Source organism: Anolis carolinensis, chromosome 6 (genome assembly GCF_035594765.1).
Source record: "Anolis carolinensis isolate JA03-04 chromosome 6, rAnoCar3.1.pri, whole genome shotgun sequence".
Taxonomy (NCBI): domain Eukaryota; kingdom Metazoa; phylum Chordata; class Lepidosauria; order Squamata; family Dactyloidae; genus Anolis; species Anolis carolinensis.
In genome coordinates, this window is record NC_085846.1 from 80,299,132 (window position 1) to 80,314,665 (window position 15,534).

General features: G+C 39.0%; 1 protein-coding gene across 1 annotated transcript in view; it reads right to left on the reverse strand.

Annotated features, from left to right (window-relative positions):
* Nucleotides 1-1,032: 1,032 nt before the first annotated feature.
* plekha8 (pleckstrin homology domain containing A8) overlaps nucleotides 1,033-15,534 on the reverse strand; it is a 38,652-nt gene continuing 24,150 nt past the window's right edge. The window contains exons 8-14 of the mRNA XM_008112744.3: nucleotides 13,316-13,475; nucleotides 11,374-11,459; nucleotides 9,514-9,572; nucleotides 7,039-7,169; nucleotides 6,357-6,427; nucleotides 5,975-6,036; nucleotides 1,033-3,359 (exon numbers count right to left, since the gene is read on the reverse strand). Of these exons, the coding sequence (XP_008110951.1) occupies nucleotides 3,162-3,359; nucleotides 5,975-6,036; nucleotides 6,357-6,427; nucleotides 7,039-7,169; nucleotides 9,514-9,572; nucleotides 11,374-11,459; nucleotides 13,316-13,475 (767 nt within the window). The 3' untranslated portion in view covers nucleotides 1,033-3,161. The remainder of the gene's footprint in view (nucleotides 3,360-5,974; nucleotides 6,037-6,356; nucleotides 6,428-7,038; nucleotides 7,170-9,513; nucleotides 9,573-11,373; nucleotides 11,460-13,315; nucleotides 13,476-15,534) is intronic.

Consider the following 15,534-nt stretch of genomic DNA (forward strand, 5'->3'; position numbering starts at 1 on the left):
AAGGACAAGTACAATGTATGTCCAATTCTTTATCCAGCTGTAGTGGAGGCTGTTATTCTCTTTCTATACCTGAAATTACCAAACCTCCCAGCCACCTCAACAAGCTGTTTCACTGCGATAGTCTCCCCAATAACCATCCAGTGGCAAGTTGGGGGAGGGATCAGAGAAGCACCCAAGTATGTCCCCATAGTCACACAAAGAATAATCACATCATCTGCCAACACCTTGGGAGTTCCCAGTGCATTTCAACAGATGATATTATCAACTTTCATGTGGCTACGGAGGCAGAGGGACCTTTCACACTGACCATATAGTGCAGTTAGAAGCCAACTGGCTGCCGCAGTGGCCACAAAACACGCGCTGTCAATATGTGCTTTAGCAGCGTCAGGTGTCTACGATGCGCTCCAAATTTGGGAAATCAAATGGTTCTGGGATACACAGGCATTTGCTGCAGCGCATTTGATTTTAATTACTATATTTCAATATTAGTTTCAAGTCAATACAGAGTTTATGGTATGGTATAGTATGGGATATAGTATTAGGCTTATTTTAATAGTAGCTTTCAAGCAACCAGAAACCACACTTATTCAGCCTCTACCAACCCCCACAGGTGCCAGTTAACTGAGATCTTCAGTAGTTTGAACCCGAGACAGATTCAAGTAGCATGGCTGGATATATTAGATGACTGGGTAGATCTATATAATTCTGTGACAGCTATTTATAGGCTTACCTGGATGCTTCTGGTGCGCATAGTAATATATATTAATAATGGATAAATGTGACTCCCCTGCTAAGCTAGGTTCTCCTAATCCAGTGGTTCTCAACCTGTGGGTCCCCAGATGTTGGCCTTCAACTCCCGGAAATCCTAACAGCTGGTAAACTAGCTGGGATTTCTGGCAGTTGTAGGCTCACAGGTTGAGAACCACTGCCCTAATCCCTTACCACTGACTATGCTATCTAGGGATGATGCAAACCATCCTTCCACAAGGAAGGACAACATTGCCTAGCTATGACACACATCTCTGCCACATGTGATTATTCAGCAAGGTTTATTACAGCTTCCAACATTCTCCTATCTAGAATAATGTTCTCCCAAGCCTCCATATTTCCCATATTTACAGAAAGCAAAGTGTCCATCAGAATAAAGGTCAGAATGTAACAGAATAAAGGAAAAACAGACAGAAGACCCAGTAGAATGGAGAAATCAAGAGTACAATGGCAATATTTTGGCAAGGGAAAAGAAAGTGGCAACAAAGACTACCCCACTTTTGGCAATGTCAATATATTGGTGTGAAGCCCTGCTGAAGATGAGACACTATTCTTTTGAATACAAGTCCTCCTCACAACTTTAGTATGGCAAAAGACAAATTCTGGATTCACTTCTCTCTGTTTCGTATACTGGTTACTCACCTTTCATGCAGAGCTGAATTCTGACATGTCATTTTACTGAGATCTGTAAGGTTAGTTAAACACACCTTCTATACTTTTAAATAGTAGGAAGAGGCAGCCCGGTGATATTTAATCACGCTTGAAGACTTCCAGCTACAGTGGGTCATAGTTCTCAATTCAGTCTTTCATAATCAAATGTGGAGAGTGGTATAGACGCTATAAGGCAAAGGACTGTATGGGTTTCAGACAAGGTCTACAAGCACATAAAACAGCTCTCATCTGTTTCCACCAGCAAAGTCAATGATAAAGGATATAGTCAAATCTCCACTAATATGATAAATGCTACAATCTTGGAGCCTTTCAACTTGAAAATTATTTCTATTGATTGCAAACCAATTTCACTTCAGAGAGTTTAGGATAATCTTCACTGGATTATTCTGGGACAGACAGGCACATTCTCCTACTGCCTATGATTCCACACATCACATGGCAAATTATGTCCCTGCATTCTTGCTAATCTATATGTATTATCAATGGATAAACAAGAGGTCAGAGCAAATCCAAGCTACAAGTTAACTCACTGCAGATGAATACAGCCAATACTTTCAACATTTGGACTTAATTCCAACTTCTAGTTGCAAATAGAGTAAACCCATTAAATCAACTGCAGACTGGCAAATTGACATTTATATTGATTCAAGGAGTCTCCTCTAATTGGGAAGACCAGCTAGATTCAGAACACGTTAACAAAATCGGTTAATGATGCATATAGGTAGTTGTGAAAATAATCCCTAGATTTTGCTTTTGAGGAAGACTTAGATAGCCACTAAATTGCATAAGATATGAGACTTTCAAATACTGGTTGGATTTTGAGTTGCAAATCTGAGTTCTGCACTTGTTGATCTGAATCTGGAACTTTATGACCATCACAGAGCAACTCAATGTCCCCTCAGAGTAGTGTAAATATCCACATGTTACTCTGAACCATATATTAGTTTATGGAAAAGCCCTGAAGGTTTCAAGGTGAGCAGGCAGAATTGTATATCCAGATGCAGAATGCATAGCAAGATGCAGAATGATGACATCAGTGCTGAGAACTTGGGGGAGGTCCTCGGAAGTCTTAGTGCTTCTGTATTCAGTGTGTCTGCCTTTATTGACACATACTTTCCAATCCTGCTGAAGAATGAATGGCTACACCAGATAGCTTTAAGATTTTGCAGTAAATTGGGAAGGGAACTTTAAGTGCTGTGTGGAGAGAAAGGGAGTACTAGCCCCAACAGTGCCTCAAATAGCACTTCTGCATGTGTAAGCGATATTTACATGTGCAAATGTGAATTCTGGCCCCGAACTCCCAAAATCCCCAGGGAGCGGAGCCCGTGGCCACCTGAACTGGAGGATCCTGGGAATTGTTGCCTCAAAAACGTAACTCTCTATAGCTCTGGTACAGAGATGCTCTGAGAAATTCAGCACAATGGTAATAAACTGTAGCTATCCAGCTGTTGGATCAACTACTACAGATTGCTTGGCCCACAGTAAATATCACCATATCTGGCTAAAAGTATTTGCTTTGAAGGTAGAGACCATGTTGCCAGAATATATAGCACCTTTGCAGTTAAACATAAACAAGCATTTAAAAACATGTAAAAAATGAAGTTTTGCGTCCCTTCTCAAGTATGGAAAAACACACACAGAAACAGAATGGACTTCTGGGAAAAAAAGCTATGTTAACAGACACAATCCCTGAATTTGAGAGGCACTGTTTGAGCTGGCGGTCACACCACTTCATTGGATTCCAGCCCATGTTCTTCATACAGTGCATCCAAGATGCTGAGCTGTTTTTCCATGGCGGGTAGGTAGATGTCAAGGTCCCTTTGCATGCTATTATAAAAAATGTCTTCCTGATATTTATGTTCTCCAATCGATAGTGCCAACGCAAAGCCTTCATAGGTGGGGGATGCCCTCAGTGCTAGCTGCAAGAAGAAGACGCAACGTCAACATGGTGCTTTGGATTTACTGTTAATGTGTCCATACGATAAGTGAAAAACAAACAAATTGTTAGATATGTATAACTGGAAACTAAAAAGGGAAGCCATGATTTGGAAAGACCAGAGCAGAGTAATTGGTAATAGGGTGACTTGGAGGTTTCTTATTTATATGATCATCAGAGGTTAAAGTCAACTAGACAGCAGTTAACAATTGTTGCTAACTTCTTGAGATATCTGTACACAGTGCGGTGTTTCTGCCTATTTTCATGTGTTGTTCATCAGTGATTTCTAATATGCATAGCTGCTAGACTAGGGACAGACAAATTGTGATTCCTGGACATTTTGGACATCTCCAGCTTTAATCCCCTTCTTTCACAATTATTAGATCATTAACTTATGTGGTATAAGACATTTTTACATATAAAGCAACACAGATTTTTTTTATTTTATTTGTTGCTGTACTAATGTTTAATAATGACCAAAGTGCTTTTTTGTGACTGCCAAAGTCATTAATTCCCAGCCCAATAACCTCAATCCCTTCACACTTAAAAAAATTGATGTTATTTTTGAGTAATTTTGTCCCCACAGAAAGCCCACCAAATTCATGAAAACACACGCAAATATATCTACACTAAGCCAGCTCCACTGGCTGCCAATATGCTACCGAGCCCAATTCAAAGTGCTGGTTTTGACCTACAAAGCCCTAAACGGTTCTGGTCCAATTTACCTGTCCGAACGCATCTCCTCCTATGAGCCCACAAGAACCTTAAGATCATCTGGGGAGGCCCTGCTCTCGATCCCACCGGCCTCACAAGCACGGCTGGTGGGGACGAGAGACAGGGCCTTCTCGGTGGTGGCCCCTCAGCTGTGGAACTCCCTCCCCAGTGACATCCGGCAGGCTCCATCCCTTTTGGGGTTCAGGAAGAAGCTGAAGACCTGGCTATGCGCGCAAGCCTTTAATGAATGAACTCAGTTAGCATTGACATGGATCAGATTAAGGCTTTTGCACAAGGTCTGATGGATGATTGGTATATATATTTGGTGTTGCATTGTTTTAAATTTTTATATATTGTATTTTATTATGTTATTTAATTATTTTAACTGTTTTATTCTTATTTTATTGTATTATGATGTACTGGTAGTGATCCTACCAGTTGTGTAAGCCGCCCTGAGTCCCCTCGGGGAGAAGGGCGGGGTAGAAATATTGGAAATAAATAAATAAATAAATAAATACACTCATAGTTCCAGTGCCCAGAACTGTATATGTACTAACTCTAAATACGTCTGTTTCCTCTATAGGCCCCTAAAAAGGTGACAGGATAATGGGGCTTTGGAGGAATTGCAGAAGAAAATGGAGGTGTGTGGGCATGTGGGTGGATGGGTGAGTGTGGGGTGATGACCATGGAAGTCTTGAAAGTCACTCCTGGTCCTCACACAATTTTTCATCTCTATGTTAGGCTCTGAAAAAGGGATGTTGCAAAAGAAGAGTGGGGATGAAAGTGGCTTTAGATATGTTGACCCAAAGCCCTTTACTCCCACTGTACTTAGAGCCAGTGTAGTTAATTCTCAATGGGAACACAGAGCAGGCATTATCCAAGATGCTGAACACTATCCCCTTAATAGTTTCAGCATTTTGGATAGTTCCTCTAAAGCAGGCTTGTCCAATCTGCAGCCCAGGACAGCTATGAATGTAGCCCAACATAACATTGTAAGCTGACTTCAAACATTAAGATTTTTTTTTGTAACTCAATTGCACGATTCTCGAGAGTGAACTTTGTAGATGACAATAGATGGGGATGGAATAATCAGAGCATGCTACGTCTACAAATATTAGCTTATACAGTAGAGTCTCACTTATCCAACATAAACAGGCCGGCAGAATGTTGGATAAGCGAATATGTTGGATAATAAGGAGGCATTAAGGAAAAGCCTATTAAACATCAAATTAGGTTATAATTTCACAAATTAAGCACCAAAACATCATGTTATACAACAAATTTGGCAGAAAAAGTAGTTCAATACGCAGTAATGCTATGTAGTAATTACTCTATTTACAAATTTAGCACCAAAATATCATGATGTATTGAAAACATTGACTACAAAAATGCGTTGGATAATCCAGAACGTTGGATAAGCGAGTGTTGGATAAGTGAGACTCTACTGTATGTGCAAACAGTTCAGCTAAAAGACCTGTTCGATTCTTTTAAAAGACCTTCTAAATGGCGGCAGTGCATAATTAGGATTATTATGTGAATACTTTTTTTTTTTTTGCTTTTCTGTGGCAGCGGATATTACAAAAATATGCATTGATTTTTTTTTGGCTCATCGATCATTGTTAGAATTAGCATATGTTATATGCGGCCCAAGACAAATCTTCTCCTTCCAATGTGTCCTAGGAAAGCCAAAATATTGGACATCCCTGATCTAAAGTCTGTGTTAAAAGGCAGACTGACTACACCCATGATCAAAAAGCCATTAACTTGACATGGACACCACACCTCCCACCTAGGTTGGTATGAACCATCTAGACTTTGGAAACAATGGGTTGTCTGCTTTGTCTTTGTAATACTTGGTCCAGAAAGCGGTCCTGCGTGACTCACCGCAAAAACTCCTCGGACAACCCAGCCGTGGTACTGCCTTAATGTTTTGCCATAAGCATGATCTACAAGCAGAGAAAAAAACAAAACATTCTGAGTGCTGCTGCAAATCACACTAGCTACAGACATCCTACATGATGATGCAGGAAAGCAGAAAGTTACCGTCCGGATGACAAGTGATATTGCTTAAAAGTTTCATAGGCTTCAGATACCAGTAAAATCAACATTATTTTTCTGGATGCAGATATATTTCTAATCAATATCTTCATTACAAATTGTCATCTTGTTTGGTATATGAGCAAAAGAAACGGGAAGACAAGATTCCACTCCACCATCAGTTTAGTGCTGTATTTTGTACTTTTGCAGGAAAAAAAACTGTACTTACTTAGTGCTGTCTGAATGTTCTTTTCTCCATTCTTTATCTCAATCAAAAACTCTTTCAAAAACTTCAAGCCCCTGTTTAAAACAGTGAGATTTCCACTTTTAGTAGTTACATGAAAACACATATTTAAACAAGAAAGCAAATCCAACATCATTTTTCTGGTCTCTTCTAATTCTATATTATGGATAATATGGCCACAGATTTTATTGGCAGTCAGCAGGACTATAAGACTTTTGAGAGCATTTCCAACTCAATTATCATGTATGTTTATATGTAGAACAGTCCTGTTTTTAAAATCTGATCCAGTTATTAATGATCAAAAATGGGAAAGAAGCATAGTGGTCACAGGGGTCTGCAGGCTAGAAGGCTGGTACAGAGAGCAGATGGGGGTAAAAGATTATAATTCCCAGAATCCCTCAGTAAGAAAACTGAAGTTGTCCCAGACTGTGATAGTTAGAGTCTAAACTCTGCCAAGAGAGTCTTACACTCATGTGAATGTGCATTCTCTGTCCCGGAAGATACTATATAGGTTCACTTTTGCATCACCATAAATTGGAAGCAGTTTGATGGCACACGACAATAACAACAGTGTTTATTTGTTTTGGATAAAAATTAATCTCTGCTAACTGACGCAATCAGGTACCAGTTTCTATCTTGCTCATGCTCCAAAAACTAGGCAAGTTACCTTTTCAGCCACATGAGAGCCTCTGTGGCAGAATTACGAAGTTGCGCGTCTCCAGAGCTCACTTCATGTAGGATGAGTTTCTGAAGTGTATGGAAGTCATCTTTGCTGGTTATGTATTTCTGATTGATTTTCTAGAAGGGACAGAGAAGATAACAATCCGTGGAAATGCATAACTACCTTGGGTTGTAGTCATATACAGAAAAAACATAGCTGTACATGCCCTGGCTACATTCAGATTAGACTACTGGAATGCTCTCTTGATGCCCTTGATGAGAGCTAATGCAAATGCTCTATTGTTTGCCCCACTCCAAAAAAGATTAATACCCAACAATCAATTGGCCTGTGCTAGCTGCACTGATTGACAATGGATTTCTGAGCCTAATTCAAAATACTGGGCTGTACCTTTTTAAAATCCTAAAAGGCTTGTGGTCATGCTATTTTGAAGAATATCTCTGCCTGGGCTCTAAGATGGGCCAATGAAGACTTTATTTGTAATAATAATAATAATAATAATAATAATAATAATAATAATAATAATAATAATAGTGTAGTTTTCTGGCATAGTATATTTCTGTTGCTTCTGTGGCTGTTCATTTGTATTTTGATTCCGTAGCCCACTTTGTTTCTCCATAATGCTAATGGGTTAGGTGCTCAGCTGAGACCACTCTGGCTTGGTTGGACCTGCCGGTAGTTACACTACTACCAGCACAGCTTCCAAAACTATTTAGTTGCTTGTGATTTCTTTTTTTTTCTCTTTTTTAATTTTACTTTTATTTCCATTATTTGAAATGTACAATGCTTTTGACATGAAATAAATAAAACCAGCACAGCTCTCAGCATCCTTGGAACAGTTAAGCCCCCCCCCCCCCCCCCAACCCATCACGACAAGGTATCAGGACCTCAAGATTGAACTGCAAAGACTCTGGCAGAAACCAGTACAGGTGGTCCCAGTGGTAATTGGCACACTGGGTGCTGTGCCAAACGATCTCAGCTGGCATTTGGAAACAATAAACATTGACAAAATTACCATCTGTCAACTGCAAAAGGCCACCTTACTGGGATCTGCACGCATCATCCAAAAATACATCACACAGTCCTAAACGCTTGGGAAGTGTTCAACTTGTGATTTTGTGATATGAAATCCAGCATATCTTGTTTGCTGTGTCATACTATGTTGTTGTGTCAATAATAATAATAATCATTATCATCATCATCATCATCATCTTTTATTTATACCCCGTCACCATCTCGCATAGGGACTTGGGCAGCTTACAAATAGCATGCAGTGATGCCCCACAACATATAAAATACAGAATATCAACATTAAAATACCAATAACATATTTAAAACCAGACATATAAAATTAACAAAAATAAAATATGGCAATTGTCATTGATTAAAAATTCCATGAAATCAATTTAGCCTTCCCTGGCTAAAGATAGTATGCCTGCAACTAGATCTTATGAATATAGGAGACAAAGCTTTTTTAGTGTTGGCTTCAACCATGTACTATGGCCTCTCAAAATCTACTTCTTCTCTTTGGTTTGCTTAAATGAGCTTTAAAGAACAAGTTATTCCAAGATGCTCTTAACTCAGTAAGCCTGCTGGCCTGTAATTTTAACTGCTACTGCAGTTACATGGCTTTATACAGATTTATTAACAGTTTAGAATACTATATGAGTTTGGCTGTTTTCAGGATTACTATGTGAAAGTGATACTTTGGATAAATGTGGCAGGGAGAGGAATCTTTCCCCGCCACATTTGGACCATTCTTGCCAGGATCCGTGGCAAGAATGGTCCCAGGATGAAATTATACTATGGAAACCTCCCTATAACTTGAGGTCCTCGGGAACAAATGTCTGTCTGGAAGGACCCTGAGTCACCAGAATTAAGAACCAAGATCTGCAAGTAATATGAACCAATAACTGGTTTCAAGAAATGCAATGCTGATTATGTGTGGCCCTTGAACAAGTTACTTTTCCAGAGTACAGAAAACATCTTGCATCTCACAATATGAAATCCTCTATTAGGAATGCACAGGGTGACCTAGGAAGGGCAAACCTCAAGGTTGGTGGACCTCCATTCAGTGTTTTTCCCTAAACCTACTAGTCAGAAAGAGGTACCAAAGATACATACTTAGAATTAAAAAACAGTATACTTTTGAGTGTCAGGTTTTATCACGTTTCTTCCTACCACTGAATGACTGTATTCAGAACACAACTAGATCTTGCTTGGGTCTTTTGATTCCCAGAATCCCTCAGCCATAGTGACTTATTTTCCATGCTTTGTTCTCAACAGATAACTCTAAAAGAGGCTCCTATAGTCAAACTTGTCACTTACAAAGTTTCTGATCAGCCATGTTACATTAAATTATTCATGACTGACTCTTGGGATTCGGCTGGGTAAACACTTCTGTAGATCCATGCCATTGATTTCAATCTTTATGACTAAATATGACTTCATTGAAGCTATTACCTTGATGTTTCCTTCAAAATCCATTTTAACAGGAGCAAAGACTGTGGGTCCAAGTTTATCTAGAAAAAAGAAAACATTTTTCCGTAAGACCTTGCATGCTTTGGTGTCTGGTTTAACCATTAGTTTCAAACATCCTAATACAAGACAATGGGAGACTTTATGACTTGTTACTGAACTGAAAGTGAGCACAAAATATTGGATGAAAGAAGCACTTTATAGGAGAGCCAACAGCCATGTTGATTATAAAAAGGCAGAGGTCTGGTCTGGCTAAATATCGTCACAAGTCATTCCTTAGATTTATACAAAGAGAGGTATCTAAATGTCCTATTACATTAACACCAAAGAATATGTATTTAAAGTGGGAGAGTGTTACTTTATAAAGAATCATAGAATCATAGAATAGTAGAGTTGGAAGAGACCTCATGGGCCATCCAGTCCAACCCCCTGCTAAGAAGCAGGAAATCGCATTCAAAGCACCCCCGACAGATGGCCATCCAGCCTCTGCTTAAAAGCCTCCAAAGAAGGAGCCTCCACCACAGTCCGGGGAGAGAGTTCCACTGTCGAAGACTACCATTTCCAGACTTGGACAAGCGAAGTAGGGGATTAAAGGTAAAGGTGAAGGTTTTCTCCTGACATTAAGTCTAGTCGTGTCCAACTCTGGGGGTTGGTGCTTATCTCCATTTCTAAGCCAAAGAGCCAGCGTTGTCCGTAGACACCTCCAAGGTCATGTGGCCGGCATGACTGCATGGAGCGCTGTGACCTTCCTACCCGAGTGGTACCTATTGATCTACTCACATTTGGATGTTTTTGAACTGCTAGGTTGGCAGAATCTGGAGCTAACAGTAGGAGCTCACCCCGCTCCCCAGATTCAAAGACCCACCTTTCAGTCAACAAGTTCAGCAGCTCAGCGGTTTAACCCGCTGCGCCACAGGGGGATCCTAAGTAGGGAATTATAAGAGGAGTAAATAAAAAATGGAACTTTTCCAGGTTCTAAGTATATGCTATGATTTGTTTGTTTGGAGGCTTCTTAGAGCATCCCCTCAGACAGTTATCATGCTGCCATATTTTTACATAAACTAGTCTATATGCAATTTATATATTCCATAGTTCATGTATGTTATAGTTGCTACAGGTCTGTGAAAAATTGTAACCCATGTTTGGAAATATGGTACACAGCAATGTTTTTCCAGTAACAACTTGACATGCGTGTCAATTGTGTTGGAAGCATAAGTATCCATGTTTTGTTAAAATATTTTATTTTATTATAAAAAATAGCCCAGGGACATGGCTCAGGAAGGTGTTTTAACAGTTAAGCAATGGAGTAATTTTGCAAACAAGATGCAAAATATGAAGACAGAAAATCTTGAATTCCATTACTGACTGAGGCACTGTCCAGGTAAATAATTTGAAATATTTAGCTGTTTTATTGCTGTGTTCGCACATATGTTTTCTATAACTTGTCGCATTGCCCTGCATATTTCTCATTTGTTTTTCTGCCTCATGTTATAACCACTTCTGTAGTGTAGGCAGCTACAGAAAACATAGACATAATCCTGGTTCTGGGCTTATATGCAACAATAAACTGTAGCTGAAAGAAGCCAGTAATTAATTACCATTGTTATTTAACTGTGGTTTTCAGCATTATTTGTAAGAGATGGGTTCAGATACAGCAAGAAGAATTTAAGACATCACAACCTGACTTGGCATTACATATGAACTCACGGGTCAGTCTGAGGGTAAGATTTTCCAAACAACGCACAACATCATCCACATAACATAACAAAGCTTGAATATTGAAGAAGATTTATCCAAAGAGGCAATTCCCCTCTATAACAAATTCTAATAGGAAAGCACACATACCCAGGACCGGAACTATTTCATAACAAGATCGCAGAAATTCTTCTGTTGGTATTCCTTCATCCTCAGAAAGCTCGATATCACTAAATCTTTGAGGAATTAAACAGATAAACAGGTTAAGATCACCTCGGGAAGAGGAAATTATTTCCAATATTAATTAATAATAAGTAATGAATTTTGCGACTAAATTTAATTATTTGAATCCCATTTGAAAGCTAACTATACTATTGATCTTCCCCAACAATATGAAATGATAAGCATGGAAAAATCCATAGTAAGACAAAGGGCCTTTACAGATACATTAACAATTTCAGCCCTATTCAGCTGTTCATAAACGGGATAAACTGAATCCATGAGAAGACACAATGTGTTAGCTGCAACCTGCCCACTGTTGCAAGTTCGGAGAACAAGAGACTTCTACCTGTGAACTCTCTCCAAATGTCTGCGAACTCTTTTGTTATCATATTTCTGGAGAAACTCCACACATTCTGCTACTCTTCACACAACACAAAGCTCCCTTACATGAACATACTAGCGTCTTATCTCTTCCATAGGAGTCGTGGTAGCGCAATGGGTTCAACACTTGTGCCAGCTGACCTGAAGGTTAGGTTGCTGACCTGAGCAACGAGGTGAGCTCCCGTCTAATAACTCTAGCTTGTAGGGACATGAGAAAAGCCTCCTAGCTATAACATCCATGTGCCCCCTGGGCAACGTCTTTGTAGATGGCCAATTCTCTCACGCCAGAAGCGACTTGAAGTATGTTCTCAAGTCGCTTCTGACACGATAAAAAAATTAAAATCTCTTCCATCAGTGTCCCCTCTTTCCTGCATATTTTATTAAATTATTAAAATATTATATCCCTCTCTATATCATCTCTAGGTGGATTACACAGAAATACCAATATTTACACAAGTCTAATGTGCTACTGAATCTAATGTGCACCTCAATTTTCAAAACCCTGAAACCAAAAAAAGTATTTGCTGATGAATGTGCACTCTTTGTAATATGCTGTAATGGGCATTACAGTTGCTACCTGTTTAGAATTCCTTCTTTAAAAATAATTGTGTTGGAATAACAACACTTTCAGCAATGAAAATCTCGGAGTGCATCTATGCTGTAGAATGAATCCACTTTAATCGCCTTGTTTCAGTGCTATGGAGTCATGGGGGCTGTAGTTTTACAAGGCTGTGTGCCTTATGTCAAATAGTACAGATGCCTCACCAAACTACAAATCCCAGGATTACATAGCCTTGATCTAGGACAATTAAATTACAGATGACATCCGTCAAGTAGAAGCTCCAGGTGCTCCTGAAGCAACTTTCCCTATTGCTTTGGCTCAACATTAAGATTACTATATTCTGTGAATCTAATGTGCACCCTAATTTTGGCAAGGTAATTTAGCCAAAAAAAGGTGATTAGATTCATTAGTTTTATTTTAAATTTCAAGGCTTTAATTTTTTTATTTGTAAATTTTATAAATTGGGGTTGTTGTATGTCTTTCGGGCTGTGTGGCCATGTTCCAGAAGCATTCTCTCCTGACGTTTCGCCCACATCTATGGCAGGCATCCTCAGAGGTTGTGAGGTATGGAGAAAACTAAGCAAAGAGGTTAATATATATCTGTGGAAAGTCTAGGGTGAGAGAGGTCAGTGTGAATGTTGTGTAGTTAATCACTTTAATTAGCATTGAAAAGCTTATCTGCTGTCTTCTTCCTGAAAAGCTTATAATTTTATAAATTGTGTGACAAAGAAAATGCAATTATTTATATGCTCATACCAGTACAAATGTCTTTTATTCACCTCTGATAATTTTTCAGGGAATAGATCATGCTTCTTGTTAAGCAACTGTCTTGGGGCCAGTTCGCACAATGTAAACAATCCCTAGTGTCTCAGACCAGTGATTCACATGAAGAAGTATTAGCATTGGGCCATCAAAATGGTTCTATACCTGATGCTCATAGCACTGAAGAATGTCTTAAAATCTTTGTTTGTTTCTTCGCTCAGGGGTGTTGATTTGCCTATGGAATCCGCTGGAAGTTCTAAAGATTTGGTGTCCCGATCGGGTATTTTTGGCAGCAGCTTATCTTTTCCATCCTTTTTGCTACCATCTTAGAAAGAAAGGATCCAAAATGATAAAATGAACAATTAGATGAGGTGATTGCAATGATTAAGGAATGCAAGAAAAAAAATTTCTTACTTATTATGCATTGGGAAATGTTCTGTGTTACATACAGATGGACTTATAATTTGCCACTGTCATATTCACCCGTACATACATCTTCACACTCATTCTATCCTCATCCCATCTTTTGTATTTTCTCCACCCTCTTAATCTTCCAGTTCTCCCTTTTCCTCATCGGCCATCTCAGAGCTTGGCTCCTCATCAAGTGCCTTCGCTATACAGTGACAGGGCCATGGCAAAGAAATCCAGACAAAAATCAGGATGCATGCAGATGTTCCCAAGGACCCAGAGACCCAGTCATAGAGCACCGCATCAAAGGAACCCTCCAAAGGATTCTGTGCCCTTCTAGGTGCCTCTCTTCATAGCTGGACCTCAGAGCTGTCTCTTCATCTCTAACACACTCTCTGTGCACTATGGCAGCAGACAGATTGCTATGGTCTGGATAAGGAAGCCTGACTCTGAGGAAGCTACCCCTGCAGTGCATGACCAAGTGCCTCAGGCAAGTGGGAGTCCTGAGTTAACTCAGGATCAGGAAAGCAATGAGGCAGAGTTAAGTATCTCAGAAAGTCTGCAACTGAGGACTCATGCTATTCAGCTGCGTAGATCCGCCCGGATGGCACAGAGAAAGGCCAACAGGTGAGAGCACATGTACCATGGAGCATAAAGAGTGGCAGTTTAGATTTGGTCTTTGCTGGGAGTAATGTTTGGAACCTGCTACAGCTTGGAGTGCTGTCGGATGACTTTGTGTGCCTTATTTTTCTGTTTATTGTAATTACCCAGGCTTGGCCGCATGTAAGCCGCCCCGAGTCCCTTCGGGGAGATGGAGGCAGGGTACAAAAGTAAAGTCCTCCTCCTCCTCCTCCTATTATTATTATTATTATTATTATTATTATTATTATTATTATTATTATGACACAGCAAACAAGATAGATATGCTGGATTATAATATAATAATAATAATAATAATATATTATTATTATTATTATTATTATTATTATTATTATTATTATTATATGTTAAACCTTGACTTCGGACCTTGGATTAAGTATACTGTATATACTCGAGTACAAGCCTAGTTTTTCAGCGCTTTTTTTAAGACTGAAAAAGCCCCCCTCGGCTTATACTCGGGTGAGGGCCCTGGTTGGCTTATATTTGGGTCAGCTTATACTCGAGAATATATGGTTCATTTATTATTTTTCTCTATTATTATTGGTATTATTACATGTATTATTTTTCTCTATTATTGCTACTATTACATTTATTTTACTCTATTATTATTATTAATACATTTATTATTTCACTCTGATCTTATTATTATTATTATTATTATTGAATTTATTATTTTACTCTATTATTATTTGTATTATTTTCCTGTATTTATTATTATTATTATTATTATTATTATTATTATTATTATTATTATTATTATTACATGTATTATTTTACTCTATTATTATTAAAAGGATACATAAGCACATTTACATTGAAGAAGATGAGAATCATGATTTGATCAGAGTTGGACAGTCTTATCTTAAATTTGAGCTTTATGTAAATATTCAAAAACATTTAACCTACTGATGCCTCAATTAATGTAATTTTTGGGTATCTTTTTATTTCTGAAATTTGCCGCTCTCGGCTTATATTTGAGTCAATGTTTTCCCAGTTTTTTGTGGTAAAATTAGGTGCCTCGGCTTATATTCGGGTCGGCTTATACTCGAGTATATACGGTAGTTTAGATGTGTTGGTGAGGACTTTTGGACTGGACTATTGACTAAGCCTTTTGGATTATCCCGGCATGGTTTGTTATTTGAATCTACTATGGCTTTGACTCCGGACTGACTGACAACGAGCATGGTGAGTGGCTGTTCATACTAAGACGCTGTGCAGGGTTGCAACACTGGAGCAGACAGAGGAAAGGCTGCAGATCAGAGTGAAAGTCTCTGAAAGGTGGGACCAGTCCAGTGGCCCAACATCAAATAGAATGC